This window comes from Phytophthora ramorum, assembly GCF_020800215.1.
Source record: "Phytophthora ramorum isolate Pr-102 chromosome Unknown Phyram_PR-102_s0012, whole genome shotgun sequence".
Taxonomy (NCBI): Eukaryota; Oomycota; class Peronosporomycetes; order Peronosporales; family Peronosporaceae; genus Phytophthora; species Phytophthora ramorum.
Genome location: NW_027150658.1, coordinates 476,162 through 492,575, shown reverse-complemented (window position 1 = coordinate 492,575; position 16,414 = coordinate 476,162). Strand labels below are relative to the sequence as shown.

At 57.4% G+C, this 16,414-nt stretch overlaps 4 protein-coding genes across 4 annotated transcripts; 1 reads left to right on the top strand and 3 right to left on the bottom strand.

Moving 5' to 3' along the window:
- Positions 1 to 449: 449 nt before the first annotated feature.
- KRP23_11448 (Myosin-I heavy chain) lies at positions 450 to 10,358 on the top strand (the record flags this gene model as incomplete). Its single annotated transcript, XM_067881995.1, has 1 exon — positions 450 to 10,358. The coding sequence occupies one exon, from the start codon at positions 450 to 452 to the stop codon at positions 10,356 to 10,358; it is 9,909 nt and encodes a 3,302-aa protein (XP_067740285.1).
- Positions 10,359 to 10,507: 149 nt separating this feature from the next.
- On the bottom strand, positions 10,508 to 11,474 carry KRP23_11447 (Store-operated calcium entry regulator STIMATE; the record flags this gene model as incomplete). The annotated part of the gene is made up of 3 exons (XM_067881994.1): positions 10,508 to 11,077; positions 11,132 to 11,260; positions 11,331 to 11,474. The coding sequence occupies 3 exons, from the start codon at positions 11,472 to 11,474 to the stop codon at positions 10,508 to 10,510; spliced, it is 843 nt and encodes a 280-aa protein (XP_067740284.1).
- A 208-nt stretch (positions 11,475 to 11,682) lies between these two features.
- Positions 11,683 to 14,472, bottom strand: KRP23_11446 (Myotubularin; the record flags this gene model as incomplete). The annotated part of the gene is made up of 8 exons (XM_067881993.1): positions 11,683 to 12,162; positions 12,249 to 12,464; positions 12,536 to 12,793; positions 12,861 to 13,043; positions 13,109 to 13,253; positions 13,323 to 13,981; positions 14,067 to 14,276; positions 14,350 to 14,472. 8 exons carry the CDS (start codon positions 14,470 to 14,472, stop codon positions 11,683 to 11,685), a joined length of 2,274 nt encoding a protein of 757 aa, XP_067740283.1.
- A 192-nt stretch (positions 14,473 to 14,664) lies between these two features.
- Positions 14,665 to 16,117, bottom strand: KRP23_11445 (uncharacterized protein; the record flags this gene model as incomplete). Its single annotated transcript, XM_067881992.1, has 2 exons — positions 14,665 to 15,844; positions 15,933 to 16,117. 2 exons carry the CDS (start codon positions 16,115 to 16,117, stop codon positions 14,665 to 14,667), a joined length of 1,365 nt encoding a protein of 454 aa, XP_067740282.1.
- Between the last annotated feature and the right edge of the window lie 297 nt (positions 16,118 to 16,414).

Here is a 16,414-nt window from a genome sequence, read left to right as displayed (position 1 = left end):
ATGTGGCGCCAGCTGGCGGCAAGTTGAAGGGTCAAGCGGGGAAGTGGTAGAGACAAGATCCGTTATCGCTGGCCCCGGTGTCCTCGCTTGGGCCATGATGGATACAGCAAGTATGCCATGCTGCTCCACTGAGTGGCGGGAAGTCCGACTGCAGAAACACGCACAGGTCTCGCTCACCATCGGCATCTCCACCACTAACTGATCCTATAATAGTATTCCTTCCTAGAGGGAGCGTGAGAGCGGCTCTGGCACGACTTCTTGACACCTACAATATGCTTATATAGAGGTACCAGTCGCGTGTTGGTATTCTTACTTGGAGGATCACAACAACTCAGACATTTGCTAAGTACGAGTGGGGAAGCGTGAGTGCGAGTGGTCTCCCACACTCCCAGATCGGCCGACTCAGTGACAGCGCAGTGGGCGCCCGTCTCGACGCTCATCCCGGAGCCATGACGCGCAAGGAGCGGCTGCTGCGCGCCAAGCTGAAGAAGAAGATGGCGGACGACGACAAGTCGCCGAGCTCTGGCGCCAACTCGTTCGAGGACATTCTGCAGATGTCGGACCTGTCGGAGCTCTCGCTGCTCGAGAACCTGCGCAAACGCTACGAGCACGCGCTCATCTACACGTACGTGGGGTCCATCCTCATCGCCATCAACCCGTACAAGCAGCTGGACGCCTACAGCGAGCGCCAGATGACGGCGTACTACGGCAAGGCCATGGGCGCACTGCCCCCGCACGTGTTCGCGCTGGCCGACCACGCCTACACGCAGCTCATCCAGGGAGGCGCGCTGGACCCAGCCAATCAGAGCATCATCATCAGCGGAGAGAGCGGCTCGGGCAAGACGGAGACCACCAAGATCATCATGCAGTACCTGGCTCGAGCCACAAGCTACAGGAAGGGTCCTGACGGCGAAGCTGGAGCCCCATTGGTGGAGCCTACAGCCAATAGCGGCATGTCGGGCGCGCTGGGCAAGCTGGAGGAGAAGGTGCTGGAGAGCAACCCGCTGCTCGAGTCGTTCGGCAACGCCAAGACGCTGCGCAACGACAATTCCAGTCGCTTCGGCAAGTTCATTGAGATCCAGTTCAACCACCACGGCAAGATCGTGGGCGCGCAGATCCTGAACTTCTTGCTGGAGAAGACGCGCATTGTGTCGCAGAGTTTGGGCGAGCGGAACTACCACATTTTCTACCAGCTATTGGCGGGCGCGGACAACGCGTTGAGAGAGAGGCTGCAGCTGCAGACGCCCCATGACTACGAGTACTTGCGGAAGAGCGAGTGCTTTAGCATCCATGAGTGTGACGACGCCAAGGAGTTTATGACTACTAAGAGGTGCATGGAGACGATTGGGATCACAGGACAGAGACAGGAGATGGTGTTTGAGCTGCTGGCCGCCGTGCTGCAGCTCGGCAACTTGCAGTTTGCCATGGAGAACGACACGTGCGTGACGCTGGGCGACGACTCGGCCGACGGCATGAAGCTCGTGGCCTCGCTGCTCAAGGTGAGCGAGGACGCGCTGTCCAAGGCGCTGCTCACGCGCCAGCTGTACGTGGGAGGCAAGGTCATTGTGCAGCAGCAGAACTCGGAGCAGGTCCGGGACAAGCGCGATGCGCTCGCCAAGGGCATCTACTCGTCGCTGTTCCTATGGCTCGTGTCCGAGCTGAACCGCACCATCTCGCGCACCCAGGACAAGTGGGGCTTCATTGGTGTGCTGGACATCTACGGCTTCGAGAAGTTCGAGTGGAACACGTTCGAGCAGCTCTGCATCAACTACGCCAATGAGAAGCTCCAGCGACACTTCAACCAGCACATGCTGGAGGTGGAGCAGAACGACTACGCCAAGGAGGGTATTGACTGGAAGCACATTGACTTTGAGGACAACCAGGAGTGTCTGGACCTGATTGAGAGCAAGGTGAACGGCAAGCCCGGCATCTTCATCTCGCTTGACGACAACTGGCGACTCAAGGGCGAGGAAGCGAACAAGAAGTTCGTGTCCAACCTGCACAACTCGTTCGGGCGTACGTCTAGCGGACACTCGAGCAGCAAGAACAAGTTCTACGTGCACCCGAAGATGGACGCAGACTTGCACTTTGGTATCAAGCACTATGCTGGCGAGGTCATCTACGACGCGAGCGGATTCAACGACAAGAACAACGAGACCATGAATGACGATATGAAGGAGCTCATCCGGCAATCCGAGAGCGACTGGCTGCGCGGGATCTTCGACCTTAACATGCAGTCGATTGAGGCCATCCCTGGAAACAAGCCTCAGCAGCAGCACTCGATCTCCCGTCGTCCGAACGAGATGAAGAAGGGTTTGCACCAACAGGGCAACAAATCACGAAACATCCGAGAAGTGTCCGTCAGCGCTCAGTTCCGGTACCAGCTCCAGGAGCTTATGGCCAAGATCTCGCTCGCGAACCCTCGTTACGTGCGCTGCATCAAGCCCAACGAGTTTAAGCGACCAAGCGAGCTCAATGATACCGACTGCGCGCGCCAGCTGAAGTACTCCGGTATGATGGAGGCGATTCAGATCCGCCAGCGCGGTTTTGCTCTCCGCGAGGACCACGACGTGTTCTTTTACGATTACCAGTCGCTTGCTCCGGAAGCGGAGAACATCAAGGAGCTCGTTGAGGAAATCTCGTCCATCCTGGGCGCTGGCAAGGAGGAGTGGCAGCTAGGTAAAACGAAGGTGTTCCTGAAGAGAACGATGGCGTTCAAGCTGCGCAAACTCGAGGTGCTGCGTTGCAAGTCTGCTGCACGAGCCATCCAGAAGTGGGTTCGCAACATTGCCAGGACGGAAGCTGCTGTCAAGATTCAGACGAAAACGCGGCAGTTCGTGGCAAAGAGGAGGTTGCAGCGGCTACGTCGTAGTGCGTACCGTGTGATGTACATTCTTCGCATGCGTGTAGCCATGACCAAGTACCAGCATTTGCGTGCTGAGTACCGCTTGAAAAGCGAGAAGGCGGTGATAGTGCAGAAGATTGTACGTGGCCATCTTGTTCGCAAGCGCGACTTGCTTCACCCGTTCGGAGATCTCGGCCCCAAGGAGCTAGACGCGAAGATTGCCGAAATGGAAACCGCTATCGAAGCGGCAGCGCAAAGCAAGCAATTTGAACTTTGCGCGAACTTGCAGCTCGACTTGGAGAAGATTGTTGAGGCCCGAAAGAAGGTGCGCACCGCGAAGGAGATCGACGCAGAAATCAAGAAGCTGAACGAAGACATGGAGGCGGCTGCGATGTCAAAGCAGTTTGGATTGTGTGCGGAACTTCAAAAGCAGCTGGAATCACTGCAAGAAGCCAGGAAGAACGTGAAGGAAGACCTCAACGAATTGGAACCGGAAGAGCTGGACGAACGCATTCACGCGATGGAAACTACTATTGCTGAGGCGATGGCTGCTCGGGACTTTGGCAAGTGCGGTGATCTCCAAATCAGCTTGGACGTGCTGGTGACTGCGCGAAAGAAAAAGCAGACTCCGGAGGAACTAGACACGGAGATCGCGAAGCTGAACCAGGAGCTCGACAACCTGATGCAGAAGAAGCAGTTTGATAAGTGCGCGCAGCTTCAGAAGGACATCGATGTCTTGAAGAAGAAAAGGGCGAAGTTCCCGGCTGCTGCTCCGAAGGCCCCGACTCCGCCACCCTCTCCGAAGAAGCCCGAACCGCCTGCCGAGCCAACTCCGCCTCCTTCCCCGAAGAAAGAGACGCCTCCGCCAGAAGAACCAGCTGCACCGGCCCCTCCGTCGAACATGGACCGCAGCGGAATTCCTGCGCGTGAACCTGTTGCTGCTGTGGAGGCGCCGAACTCTTCGCCTGCAGCTCTACCTGGCGAGAAGCGGCCTGCGGTTGAGCTTCCCCAGACAGCTCCGGCTGCACAGGTAGCCCCGGTCCCTCAGGCATCTCCGGCTCCTCTGGCATCTCCTGTTGTATTAGCCCCAGCGCAATCGTTCGAGGAATATCCACCCGCCGCAGCCGCTCCGGTCAACGAATATGTTGCTCCCCAGGAGGTACCTACTGCTCCTACTCCGATGCCCAAGCGGCCCCCCGCAATTTACAACGGCCCCTCAAGTGTTACGTGGGGGGCGTCGAAGTCATCTACTATGACTCCTGTGATGCCTCCTATCAAGCAGCCGACTTTCGAGCGTCGTGCTCGGTCAGGCTCTAACAGCTCTGCAACTTCTGGGCACTCGTTTGCGAGGTCGCATTCGTCAATGATGTCTACGTCTTCCAAAACCAAGAAGTCGTCTTCAACGGTGGACCCGTCGCGCACTGTGGCGCGACTCCGCCCGGCCAAGGCGATCACGGTCAACGAAGATTCGACGGTTTTGGAGGCTGCGAGGTTGATGAAATCTCACCGCGCCGCTGCTGTGCTGGTGACCAACTGGGAAGGCGCGCTTACTGGTATCTTTTCGGACACGGATGCTGCGCGTCGTGTTGTGTCGAAGGGCGTGGACCCAGCTAGAGTTAGTATCAGATCGGTGATGACGCCGAACCCCAGCTGTGTTAGCTTGGAGGACAACGCAGTGGATGCGATGGACACCATGCTCAGCGGAAAGTTCCGCCACTTGCCGGTGGTGAGCTCTCACAGCGGGAACATTGTTGGACTGCTCAATGTTGCGAAGTGCTTGCACGATGCGATTCGCCGAGTGGAGAACATGTCGACTTCTCTTCAGCAAGAGCTTGGAGCGAGCAGTAACAACGTTTTACTTCGTGGGATGCTAGAGAAGATGCTGTCCCCGTCGCTCCAGGATGTGGTGTCGGCGCCAGGCGAGGTTATGCCACCGCTTGTGTATGGAAACATGACGGTTTATGAGGCGACGACGTACATGGCTGAGACCAGACGACCAGCTCTTGTGGTGTCCTCGAACCCGGAGTCGCAGGACCTCGTGGGTATTTTCACCCCGAAGGATGTGCTGCTCCGCGTGATTGCGGAGGACTTAGATGTGCACACCACAGTGGTCAGCGACGTGATGACTCCCAATCCGGAGTCGGCAGCTCCAGAGACGTCGGTGCTTGATGCCTTCCACATCATGCACGACGGCAAGTTCCTGAACCTGCCCGTCGTGTCGCCCGATTCTGGCGAAATTCTGGGCGTGGCAGATGTGCTGTCCATTAGCTTGGCTTCCTTCGGAGAGTCCCGCGATATTGGCAAGTTCTTCAACGCTGCGTTTGACTACCACGACGACGATACCACCTCCATGACGTCGGGCAGGTCTACGTCGAATTTGTCGGTTGCTAGCAAGGTGCGTCAGCAGAAGGACCGCGACAAAGGCGTGAACATTCGCCCGGTGTCCAGCCTGCGGCCACTTCCTGCTGTCACAATTGATGAAGTGGCCTCAGTGTTTGAAGCAGCCCTCCTGATGAAGCAGAAACGAACGGATGCCTTGCTTGTAGTGGATGAAGCGGGTGGTCTGAACGGAATTCTGACCGACACGGATATTTGTCGCCGCGTGCTTGCGTTGAACCTGAATCCCGAGGAGGTGCCTGTGTGCAACGTGATGACGAGAGACATCAAGTATGTGTCGCCCAACGACAGCGCTATCGATGCGCTGCTTTCGATGCAGGAGGGACACTTCCGTCACCTGCCGGTTGTCGACGGCGGCGGTATTGCGGGCGTTCTGAACATTGGTAAATGCATCTATGACGTATCGAAGCGGCTCGAGCACGCTACGCAATCCACGGACCAGCTGAAGGCGTCGTTGGAGAAGAGTGGCAAGTCGTCCACTCTTCAGCAACTGCTTGCTCCGATGCTGGAGAAGCTCTCGACTCCTACTCTGGGGTCTATCCTTGAAGCTGAGTCTCAGAACGGCTCCACGCCAGCCCCACGTATGCCGAAGTCGTCCCTTGTGAGTGATGTGGCAAAGGCGATGGCATCCACAAAGAAGGCGGCGCTGATTGTCGACGATTTCAATTTCGACAAGCTGGTGGGTATCTTTACCCCGAACGAGCTGGTGATGAACGTGATCGCCAAGTCGCTTAAGCCCTCAGCCACGTACGTGGAGGAAGTGATGCTGAACGACCCCGAAATTGCTGCTCCGTCGACGTCCGTGTTGGATGGCTTGCACATCATGCACGACTCTCGCTGTCTGAACCTGCCGGTGCTGAAGGAGGACTCGTACGAACTCGTTGGTATGGTAGATGTGCTTGATCTCAGCTACGGCACTATCGACGCGATCTACGGGGAAAACCGCGAGCAGATGCAGGAGTTCTGGAACACGACGCTGCAACTGGACCAGCCTTCGCTGCCGTCAGAGGCTGGTGACCGCGAGCGCACGACGCTGCTATCGAGGGCAGAACAAGAAGAGAAGAAGCGCACAGTGTCGAAGCTGCGTCCTACTAAGGTGCTGACCGTCTCGGAGACAACAACCATCGCGGAGCTGTCGCGAACGATGGGACGCAACAAGATGGACTGCGTGCTGGTCGTGTCTGAGGAAGGTATGCTCAACGGTATCATCACGGACACGGATTTGACGCGCCGAGTCGTATCAGAGAACCGACCGCTCGATTCGACGCTAGTGGGCGACGTCATGACCCGCAATCCTGTGTTTGTGTCGATGGATGATCCTGCCATTGATGCCCTTATCAGCATGCTGGAGGGTAAGTTCCGCCACTTGCCGGTCGTCGAGCGCAATGGCCCCGTAGTTGGCATCCTGAACATTGCCAAGTGCCTGTACGATGCCATTCGGAAGATGGAGAAATCGGAGCAGTCATCGGCTGCGCTGCGGCACACACTGGAGAAGGAGATGAAGAGCCGCGTGAATGGGAATGCTCGCACTGGAGGTGTATCTCAGCTACTTGGCTCTATGGTGAACAAAATGTTCTCGCCGGACATCAAGACGGTGATTGAAGAGGAAGGCGTCGACCCCCCTCGGGTGCAGCGGTTCACGTCTGTGTTTGAGGTATCGAAGCAGATGGCCATCACGAAGAAGGGGGCTCTGGTTGTGAACAACCGCGGCCAATTCTGTGGCATTTTCACACCCAAGGAAATGCTGGAGAAGGTGCTTGCGCGTGGACTGCCCGTTCACACAACACCCGTGTGCGAAGTGATGTTGGAGAAGGACGTGACCGTGAACGGAGCCACGTCGGTGATCGACGCTATGCACACGATGCACGACCACAAGACGCTTTACCTGGCGGTGATGCAGTCGGAAGTGAACAAGCAGCCTATTGGCCTCATTGACGTGCTCTCACTGAGCTACGGATCGTTCGCGAAGGGCAAGCCCAGCGAGTGGAAGTCATTCTGGAACGCTTCGTTTGAGGCTACCGACGACGACGATGTCTCGTCGCACCACAGTTTCCGCAGCGGACTGTCACACAACCACGCGGCAAGCAGCACTGGTATGAGCCAGAAGGACAAGAAGCCAAGTTTGGCCAAGGGGGACGTTCGCCCAGTGTCGAAGCTGCGACCATCGAAGGCAATCACAATCTCGGAGACGTTCTCTGTTGCGGATGCTGCCAAGGAAATGAGCGTTGCGCAGACGGACGCGGCACTGATTATTGGACGCGACGGAGGACTTCTCGGTATTCTTACGGATACGGATGTGACTCGACGTGTCGTGGCTTTGGGCAACGACCCGTTCTACGTGAGCGTGCTGGACGCGATGACACCGGACCCGAAGTTTGTGGATGAGCGCGACAGTGCCATGGACGCGATGTTCATGATGCTCGAGGGTAAGTTCCGCCACTTGCCCGTCGTGGACGAGACTGGTATGGTTGCAGGTATGCTCCGTATTCAGAAGTGTTTGTACGACGCGATCACACGTATCGAAAAGGTGCAGCAGTCGTCGAGCGGCTCGCTTCGTCAGCGGCTAGAGAAGCAGCTGCATGCCACTGGCATTGGTTCGGGCCAGGGTGCTCTGAAGCAGCTTGTGGCTCCCATGGTTGATAAACTTCTTTCTCCTACTGTGGACTCCATTCTGGAGGACGAGACGTTGCCCCCGCTGGTGAGCGAGCACGACACGGTGATGGAAGTTGCGCGCCAGATGGCTGCATCCCGCAAGGCTGCCCTTATCGTGGAGGACCCGAACGCAGACAACAGCTCCTCTGTGAGTGGCGGACACCGCTCTTCGATCAGCGGAGGAGGCTATGACATTGGTACTTCTGCTTTGACGAGGAAGGTTCTGGGAGTGTTTACCCCCAAGGACCTGTTGTTGCGTGTGACTGGTGCCGGCCTGGATGCTGCTGAGACTACTGTTGGACAGGTGATGACTCCTAACCCGGAGACGGCACCACCCAGCACGAAGCTTGTCGAAGCGCTGCATATCATGTACGAGCACAACTTCCTGCACTTGCCCATCGTGAACCCTGAGACCAGCACTATTGTTGGTATGCTGGATGTGTTGTCGCTGTGCTACGGCACCTTCGCGAGTGGTGCTGCTGCTGAGAGCGGCTCGCCCATCGACGAGGACTCAGACTGGCGCGCGTTCTGGGACGTGTCATTGGCTCTCGGCCACGATGATGACGACTTCAGTGAGCTTGCTAGCATGACTGGCTCGCGATACTCGCGCATGTCTCGGAGGCGTCCGGGCAAGTACACGGAGAGCCACCACTCGTCGATGATGGACCACGTACCCGAGCCGGAGGGTGCAATGCGGCCTGTTTCGATGCTGCGGCCGCAGGAGGTGACCCGGATCAACGAGTTTATTACTGTGGCGGAGGCTGCGAAGCGCATGCGGCAAGCGCGCGTCGAGGCCGTGGTGGTGACCACGGAAGAAGGGGAGCTTCGTGGTATCTTGACAGACACCGACATCACTCGTCGCGTGCTGGCTGAAGACATCGACCCTGAAAGCTGTTCGGTGGCGTCGGTGATGACTACGAAACCGACCTGCGTGTTCATGGAAGACCAGGCCATTGAAGCCATCACAAAAATGCTTGAGGGTCGCTTCAAGCACTTGCCGGTGCTCGCCTCAGATGGTACGCCGCAAGGCATGCTGGACATTTCCAAGTGTCTCTACGACGCCATTACGTGTCTGGAGAAGGTGCAGCAGTCGACGGAGGCGGCGGCATCCGAGTTCTCGCGTGATCTTGGTACCGGTTCGAACCTGCAGCGGCTGCTGGGTCCCATGATGGAGAAGATGGTGCGACCTACAGTCGGAGACGCTCTTGACGGCGAGCTTATGCCTCCTGTCATTGACATTCACACCACGGCGGCGCGTGCAGCGAAGCTCATGTCGAACACCAAGAAGGCTGCGATCGTGCTGGGCGATGAGCACGAGCTGTGCGGTATGGTGACGACCAAGGACCTGCTGCGCAAGCTGGTGGCGAAGGGTCTGTATGCCGAGACGACTACCGTGGAAGAGGTGATGACGATGGACCCCGATCTGATGGGCCCGGAGATGAGCATTGTCGATGGTCTGCGGGCCTTGCACGATGCCGGGCAGTTGTTCATGCCCGTGCTGGCGGACGACGGCGAGATCTTGGGCATGGCGGATGTGATTTGCCTGAGCTACGGTCAGTTCCAGACCACGTCTGGAGGTACTTCCAACGGTGACTGGAGGCAGTTCTGGCAGACGGCTATGAACCTGCAGGAGGAAGTCGCAGGAGGTGCCTATGGCGGACTGAACGACGACGTTCGCTCGGTGGGCACCATCGAGGAGTTCGAGCGGGACGAGTACAATGCCGACAGCGTGTCGACGCCGACGGCGAGTGCGGTTGGCCTCAACGGGGCTGGCCGGTACTCGAACTCGCTGGGTGCGTACGCGGAACTTGGCGAGAGCGTGTCGGTTGTGAGCGGAGCCAACACTGCCACGACGAGCGTGATGATGAAGAATATTACGGACGAGAACACGTTCGTCTTCAAGGTGAGCGATGGCCCGCAGGGTCACTTCCACCGCATCATGTGCCGGTTCAACTCGATGGGCCCGCTTCTCGAGCAGATTCGGTTCAAGATGGGGCTGGACGACAACGAGGCGCTGCGCCTGAGGTACGAGGACGACGAGGGGGATATGGCGCTGCTGACGTCAGACGAGAGCCTCGTGGAGGCTGTGCACATGGCCCAGCGCGCCGGGTGGAAGCGCCTGGTCCTCGAGTTGGATGTGGTGAAGCGCCAGCAGCACGACGGCAACGGCAGCGTCGTGTCCATGGCCAGCTCAGCTGCTGGTAGCGCGACTGGGTCGAACGTGGCGGGCCCCAAGCCTCGCAACCGGTTGCTCACCAAGGTGGACGAGCTGTCGTCGTCCGACAGCAGCGACGACAGCAGCTCCGAGGAGGAGGTCGTGCGCAAGAAGAGCAAGAAGTCGCGGCGCAAGAACCGCGACCGCGGCTTCTCCCTCAACAGCAACGCGGGCCTGATCGCCGGTGGAGCGGCCACCCTCGTGGTGGGTCTAAGCGCCGTCGCCCTCATGTTCATGCGGCGCAAATAATGGGGACATGTGTAGGATGAGGAGGTGGAGGCCCACGTAGGTAGGTCTCTTGTGATTGAATAAAGAGCTACGGATGCGTATAGAACGCCACTTTGGGCTGCTTTGCTTGTACTCGCAAAAGTAGCACTTTAAATTCTACATGAAAGGTGCTAGACGGAGGATAATTCGAGGTGGAGTTTCTGCTGTGTGTTGCCATGCGTAAGCTCGAGGTCTCCTTCCCCTGGCTCACTGCACTCGTCGTCCGTGGGCGTCCCCGGACTTGGTAGTTTGCCATCTTCGTCCAAACTGCCCGCGGGGGACTGCGTCGCCTGCGTCACGACGAAACTTTCGTCGCGAACGTCCTTTTTCAGGAAATTGTCCTGCACCCAGAACTGCAGCGCGTTCATGAGGCAGGGACACGCGATCATGACGAGCGCCAGTTCCACCTCCGGGTGCTTTTCTAGCGGCTTGAAGAGCAGCACTGCAAAAGATCCGAGTGGCTTCTCGAACGCCACGATGAGCGACGCGATCAGGAATTTGCAGAGGAAAATGACGATAATCCACGAAATCACTTGCAACACCCACGTGCGGACCCGGACGGGCGTACCGTAGTCCCCCGGAGTTTTGAGCGACGACCAGCCGAACCGCAGCGCCAGAAGCACCACCGCCGACAGCAAAACGTAGTTGAGGAAGACGCCCAGCGTCGTGTCCAGCGTAAAGTTGACAAAGTACAGTGCACACTTTAACAGAGTTAGATACACTCCTTTGCGCAAATAATATCCAGCTTTTTGTACCTGGTCCGCTGCTTCTTCATCCGTTTGCCGTTGCGCTTGGTACGAATAGAGCGTGATTGCAATGAGCAGGTTCGCCACATGTGCAAACGTCGCGCCGATCATCTGCTTGGACGCGTCAAAAGCCCACACCTGCAAGCATTTTTGCGCAAATGTTTTAGTCAGACCGAAATCTTGAAAAATGTTTCAAGCATTTGCGCACCATCAACGGCCGCCTTGGAACTTCGCGCAACCGCTTGACCACGAGCACAGACATGGCGATGAGCCCCAGAAGAACCTGCAACAACGCCGCGAAGTTGCCGCTCAGCAGTTTGCACTCCTCCGGGTTGTCCTCGTCGTCGCCCATGCTGCCGAGTTGCGCTAAAGGAGACTGCATCCAGACTGCATTCGCGCAATTGCACGTGATCGCGAAAGTGGGATGTGTTGGGTCGTTATGATTGGTCGAAACTATTTATAACCAATCATGTAGCTTATAACAAACCATAATCAGAACGTAACGGCCAAGTACGTGGCAAAATGTACAAACTGTACAACTTCGTTGCAGTTTTATCTCTTCACCGCACCACTTCTCCGACCGTGATGCGTCTTTGCGGGAACAGCTCGTTGCAGCCGCGACTTTCGTGCCGTTTCAGGTCGAAATACGACTGCAAAATCTCAAAGTCCTGGCTCATGGACGCGCCCAGGAAACAGCCCACGCCCGTGGTGGAAAACACTTTTGCGTCGCTTGCTGCGGTCGGATCCTGGTCGCTGCACGGAGTTTGCAGCGTCGTGCGGCTCTCGCCTACAGGCGTCACGCTCAGCAGCACGCCGTCCTCATTCTCGTCCTCTTCGTGCACCAGCAACCCGTTGAGTGTGTCGCTGTACACCTCGCCCTCCAGCAACCGGTGCAACTGCGCTCGTTCGCGCCGCAACTGCTCCAGCTCGCTCTGCAGACCCGAGTTCTGCTCCACCTGGCACTGCAGCTGCTGGTGCGCGACGCTCAGTTGGTCCTGCAACTCGCGCTGCGTCACTTGCAGCTCCTTGGCCCACGCGTCCTACAGAGCGACACAATACCCAGCGTGAGATGAGGATCTTTGCAGCCAACTGCAACACCACGGAAGCAAAATGGGACCTGGTATACCCTTGAGTCATTCGATTCCAGCGAGCGCAGGTAGAACGCCGTCCAGATTGCCAGCGAGCTCGTGTGCCACTTGAACTGCAGCACCGTCGGAGATCTGTCCGTGGACCCGTCGCCACTCAGCGGCAGCATGTAGAACGGATTCCTGAAGTCCGCAGCATGGGGATGTGATTCGAGCAGCGTCCACGCACTGGTGCATCGGGTGACTGTCTTGGACGCCTGGTTGCACGCACAGCATGAAAGGTTTAGAGAGGCTGCTAACCTTGTAGCAGGTGAGATCAGGAACGAACCATTCGGGCCTCTTCGCAATCGTGGAGGAAGGTGCCGCTGCGTTTGTTGTAGACTTCGTCAAGCAGAGCGATGAGGTACCGCTCGCTGAACTCGAAGGAACACGGGAATTGGCGCATGAGCTGCCACACGGCATCCACGAACTGCATGAACACCGGCGACGTGCTGTCGTCCTCCCAGTAGGCTGCTTGGGTGTCCGTGTGTCCTGATCGTGCGCGGAACTGGTGTCCGAACGCACACCACTCCTGCTCAATCAGCACCTGGACAGCGGTAACGATGATATGAGGATCAGTCTTGCAGCATGAAAAGAATTGCGATCGTCCTTACCTGGAATCCCTTGACTGTGCGGTAAAAAGGATCGGCGCACAGCTTCACCAATGCGGTGATTTGAGCCGTGCGGTCCCATCCGTCAGAGCAGTGGATCATGAGGCTGGTGCCTTCAACCAGCTTTGCCACACAAACGGAGCACGACACTAAGATGGAGCGCACGTGTTCTAGCCATCGCGTACTCTTCAGCGACACAGCACATCGTTAGTCTCAGCTCGTACCCCCAGCGAGAAGGAGCAGCCACGCACCTCGAGACACGACAGCCAATTCGGTCGCTCGTTCCCGCGCACTTCGTTCTTGATCAAATCAAAGAGTTTGCGGATAGAATCTCGCATGGAGTGGATATTCTCGATACCCATAAACATGATGTTGGTATCCTTGTAGTAGTCCAGCCTACCAGTACACGACTTCCAGTTAAGCTAAAATATCTCACATTTTATCTTCGCTCAGCAAGACACGTACACTTCAAAGCCTCCACCCAGCGCAATGTTACCATAGGCGCTCGTTTGGCTCCGACAGTCGATAAACAGCAACTTCCCCTTGCACTCTCGTCGTAGTGCGACCATAAACGCCTCGTCCGAAGTGCACCTTTTCCTCCTCAAACCTACTAGAGGCTGAGCGCATCTCGCCACCACCGCGTCGTTCTTGTGGCGGTAAGTTACGGCCGGTACGCGGCCCCGCGCGCGAAAAAAACTGATTTTGCGCAACTCTCCGTCCGACATGGATGCAGGCACCACAAAGGCACTTGGATATGTGGGGGATATTTTGTAGTTGCTGTTCACGTGAGTAACTCTAAATCCGCCAATTTGCGCCCCCGTTTTCGGGGTTTTAAACCCCAAGCGAGTGAATTCTGCTTGAGGGTCGTACGCTGCCCATCCTGAGATATCCGGTTGACGCGCAAACGCAAATGCAGCAGGGTGCAGTTTGCGCAAGAGCAATTGGTTCAGTTGCACGTACACATCTCCCGACACGGCGTCCCCAGGGAAGTTAAATTTGACCAACGCGAAGTTTTTGCACGAAACTTCGAGTTGACTCATGGGCCCCGCTTTGCCATTCACGCGGAACTCGGCCAGCTCTGCAATGTTGTGCAAATGAACTTCTACCAACTCTTGCTCGTGGTGCTGTCGTGCAAATAGTACACACAAAAGTTAGCGCAAAAAGTATCCAGATTTGTTTTCGGCAAAACTTTTTTGGCGCAAAACGCACGTGAAAAGAGCGAAACAGCAGCCTGTAGTTGGTGAGAAACAGCGTTCCGTGCAAAACGCCGTCGTCCTCGTTCTTCTTGACTCCGGCCACGCTCCCGAGCGTTGACTGGTCGCACAGAGCGTGCACCTTGAAGTGCACAGTCTCCCCCACGTACAGATCCCCCGCGGGGTTCTCCATGACCAGGTACATACTCTCTGACACATACGAAGTCTGCAACACAAAAACACAAATAAGAATTCTGTTGCACAACTTTTAGCGGATACTTTTTTGCAGCCTGGCGTACTGCGTGGTCCAGCTCCTGGCGCTCCACCTCCGTCCACGAGTCCTCCTCCACGCTGCGTCGGCTGTTGAAGGGCAGCGCTGCTTCGCCGATTCGCGCCACTGCGCCGCCGAACATCCGATCCATCGCTGTGTTGCACTGCAAAAGACCTTCGCAACCAGCGGCTTTTGCGCTAAACGAAGGCGGCGGTTTCTTCACTTTGGTGGCTGCGTTGATCTGATAAGGTCGCCTCGCCTAAGTACGATTAGCACTGCTGAACTCTTTTGGCTGGTTGCGAAGCCACTTCAACTTGCCAAAAACGCAGCCATGTCAGAAGTTCTACTGCGCGAAATACGCGTCGCCCATAGCTGCTAACGTGGCTGCAAGCTCCTCGGGCGCGTCGGGGCTCATCCCGGCGCGCGTGAACTCGAACAACGTTCGCTTGTCGCTTTTTGCAGCTCGTTGCGCAATTGCAGTCAGGTAGTCGCCCGCTCGACTGCCCCACGAAAGTTGCGAGATGGCGTCCACCGAACTGTTTTGCAGCGTTTGCAGTCGGTAGGTGGCCGGCAGCACGAGCGGCAATGCCTCGGACCACTGCAACGCCACGTCGCGCGGAGACGGCGCAAAATTCTCCACCACCGAACGCAACGACGCGAAGTTCGCGAAAGGTCCGCGCAATTGCAAACGACGGTAGTGCGTCTTGTTGCGCCGATCTTCGTGTTGCGCAGCAGGAAGCAGCGAGAAATGCTGCAGCGGGTCGGAGCTACTGCCGCCGACTTCGCGGTCGCAGTCGCTGACATACCGCAACAAAGTCGTCGGGTCGCTCGTGTGCGGGAACGACGCGCTGAGCGCTGCAACTTTCATGTTGGACGGGAACCCTCCCGCCATTTCGCGCGAACGGCTGCGGTGCACCAACAGCGCGAGCTCCAGCGCAGTGGCGACGACGCCGCTGACCTCCGCACAGCTCGACCGATCGAAGCGCAGTCGAGAGGTCGGCGCCGCCATTGCAACAGGGAGGAACAGGTGTGCGACTTCGGACAGCAGCGCCACGGACGACGCCACGTTGACGCGTTTCCTGGCCTCGACCTTCGTGCGGTCGCGTACGCTCGGATCCACTCGAAAGGCGGCGTCGTCGCTGGCCATGGGGTAGCTCCAGTCGTTGCCCACGACCATCACCACTGCACCCGGACACTCCTCAGCCACGTACGTCATCACCTCGTAGGCCAGGCCTCCCCACGACGAGTCCATGTCCACGAGCGTCTGCACGAGTCTCAGCTGGTCGCAAGCTTCCAGCACCGTCCGCACCCGATCTTCGGCGGCTTCCAGCGTCGCATTGCCGATGCTGCCCCCGTTCGCCTCCGCGCGACCTTCGTAGAAGTTGTGCAGCGGCAGATGCGGCCGGAACTCGTCCACCTCCACGAGGTGGCGCTCCTCGAGTCTCGCCCAGTCCCACAAGCCGTCGCTGGAGCTGGAGGTTGACGCAGTCTCCGATTGGTCGTACACTTGCACGCCCGCAGTCCTGACGATTGTAAAGCCATTGCAAAGTGAGTCGCAAACGCGTGGAATTGGGCGTGGGCCATTGGCGGGTGGAGTTTTTTTCACTTTACCACGTTGAGGGGTCTTCTTGTCGATTGGGAATCGCTCCAACCTGTCTCCTCACGCGGCCTTTGGCCTCGAACGCCAGCACCTGCGGCTTCTTGACGACTCCATTGGCGCCTTCCAGCGCCAGCCACTGGGTGCCGATCGTCGTGGCGGCCGAGCCGAACTGCAGACGCAGCGTCTCCTCCTCCATCGCAAGTGTATTGATTGATACACGAGCAGCTCACACTAATACGTGGTGTGTCGTACACGAAACTGAAGATGGCTACACTCCAAGATGGCTACACTACACTCCAAGATGGCTACAGTTTTGGTGCTCGGGCCTGATGTCTTGGTGTTGGAGATGTTGAGAATGGATCAGGCGACGCTGGCAAGAGCAACTTGCAAGGACGGCGGTGGTCTGCTCTACGAAGCAACGAAGTACCGTCCTTTGCAGGTGACTCATTTTTCGAGAACGACGCTTTCCGGCTTTTAGTTCATATGTGTCTTG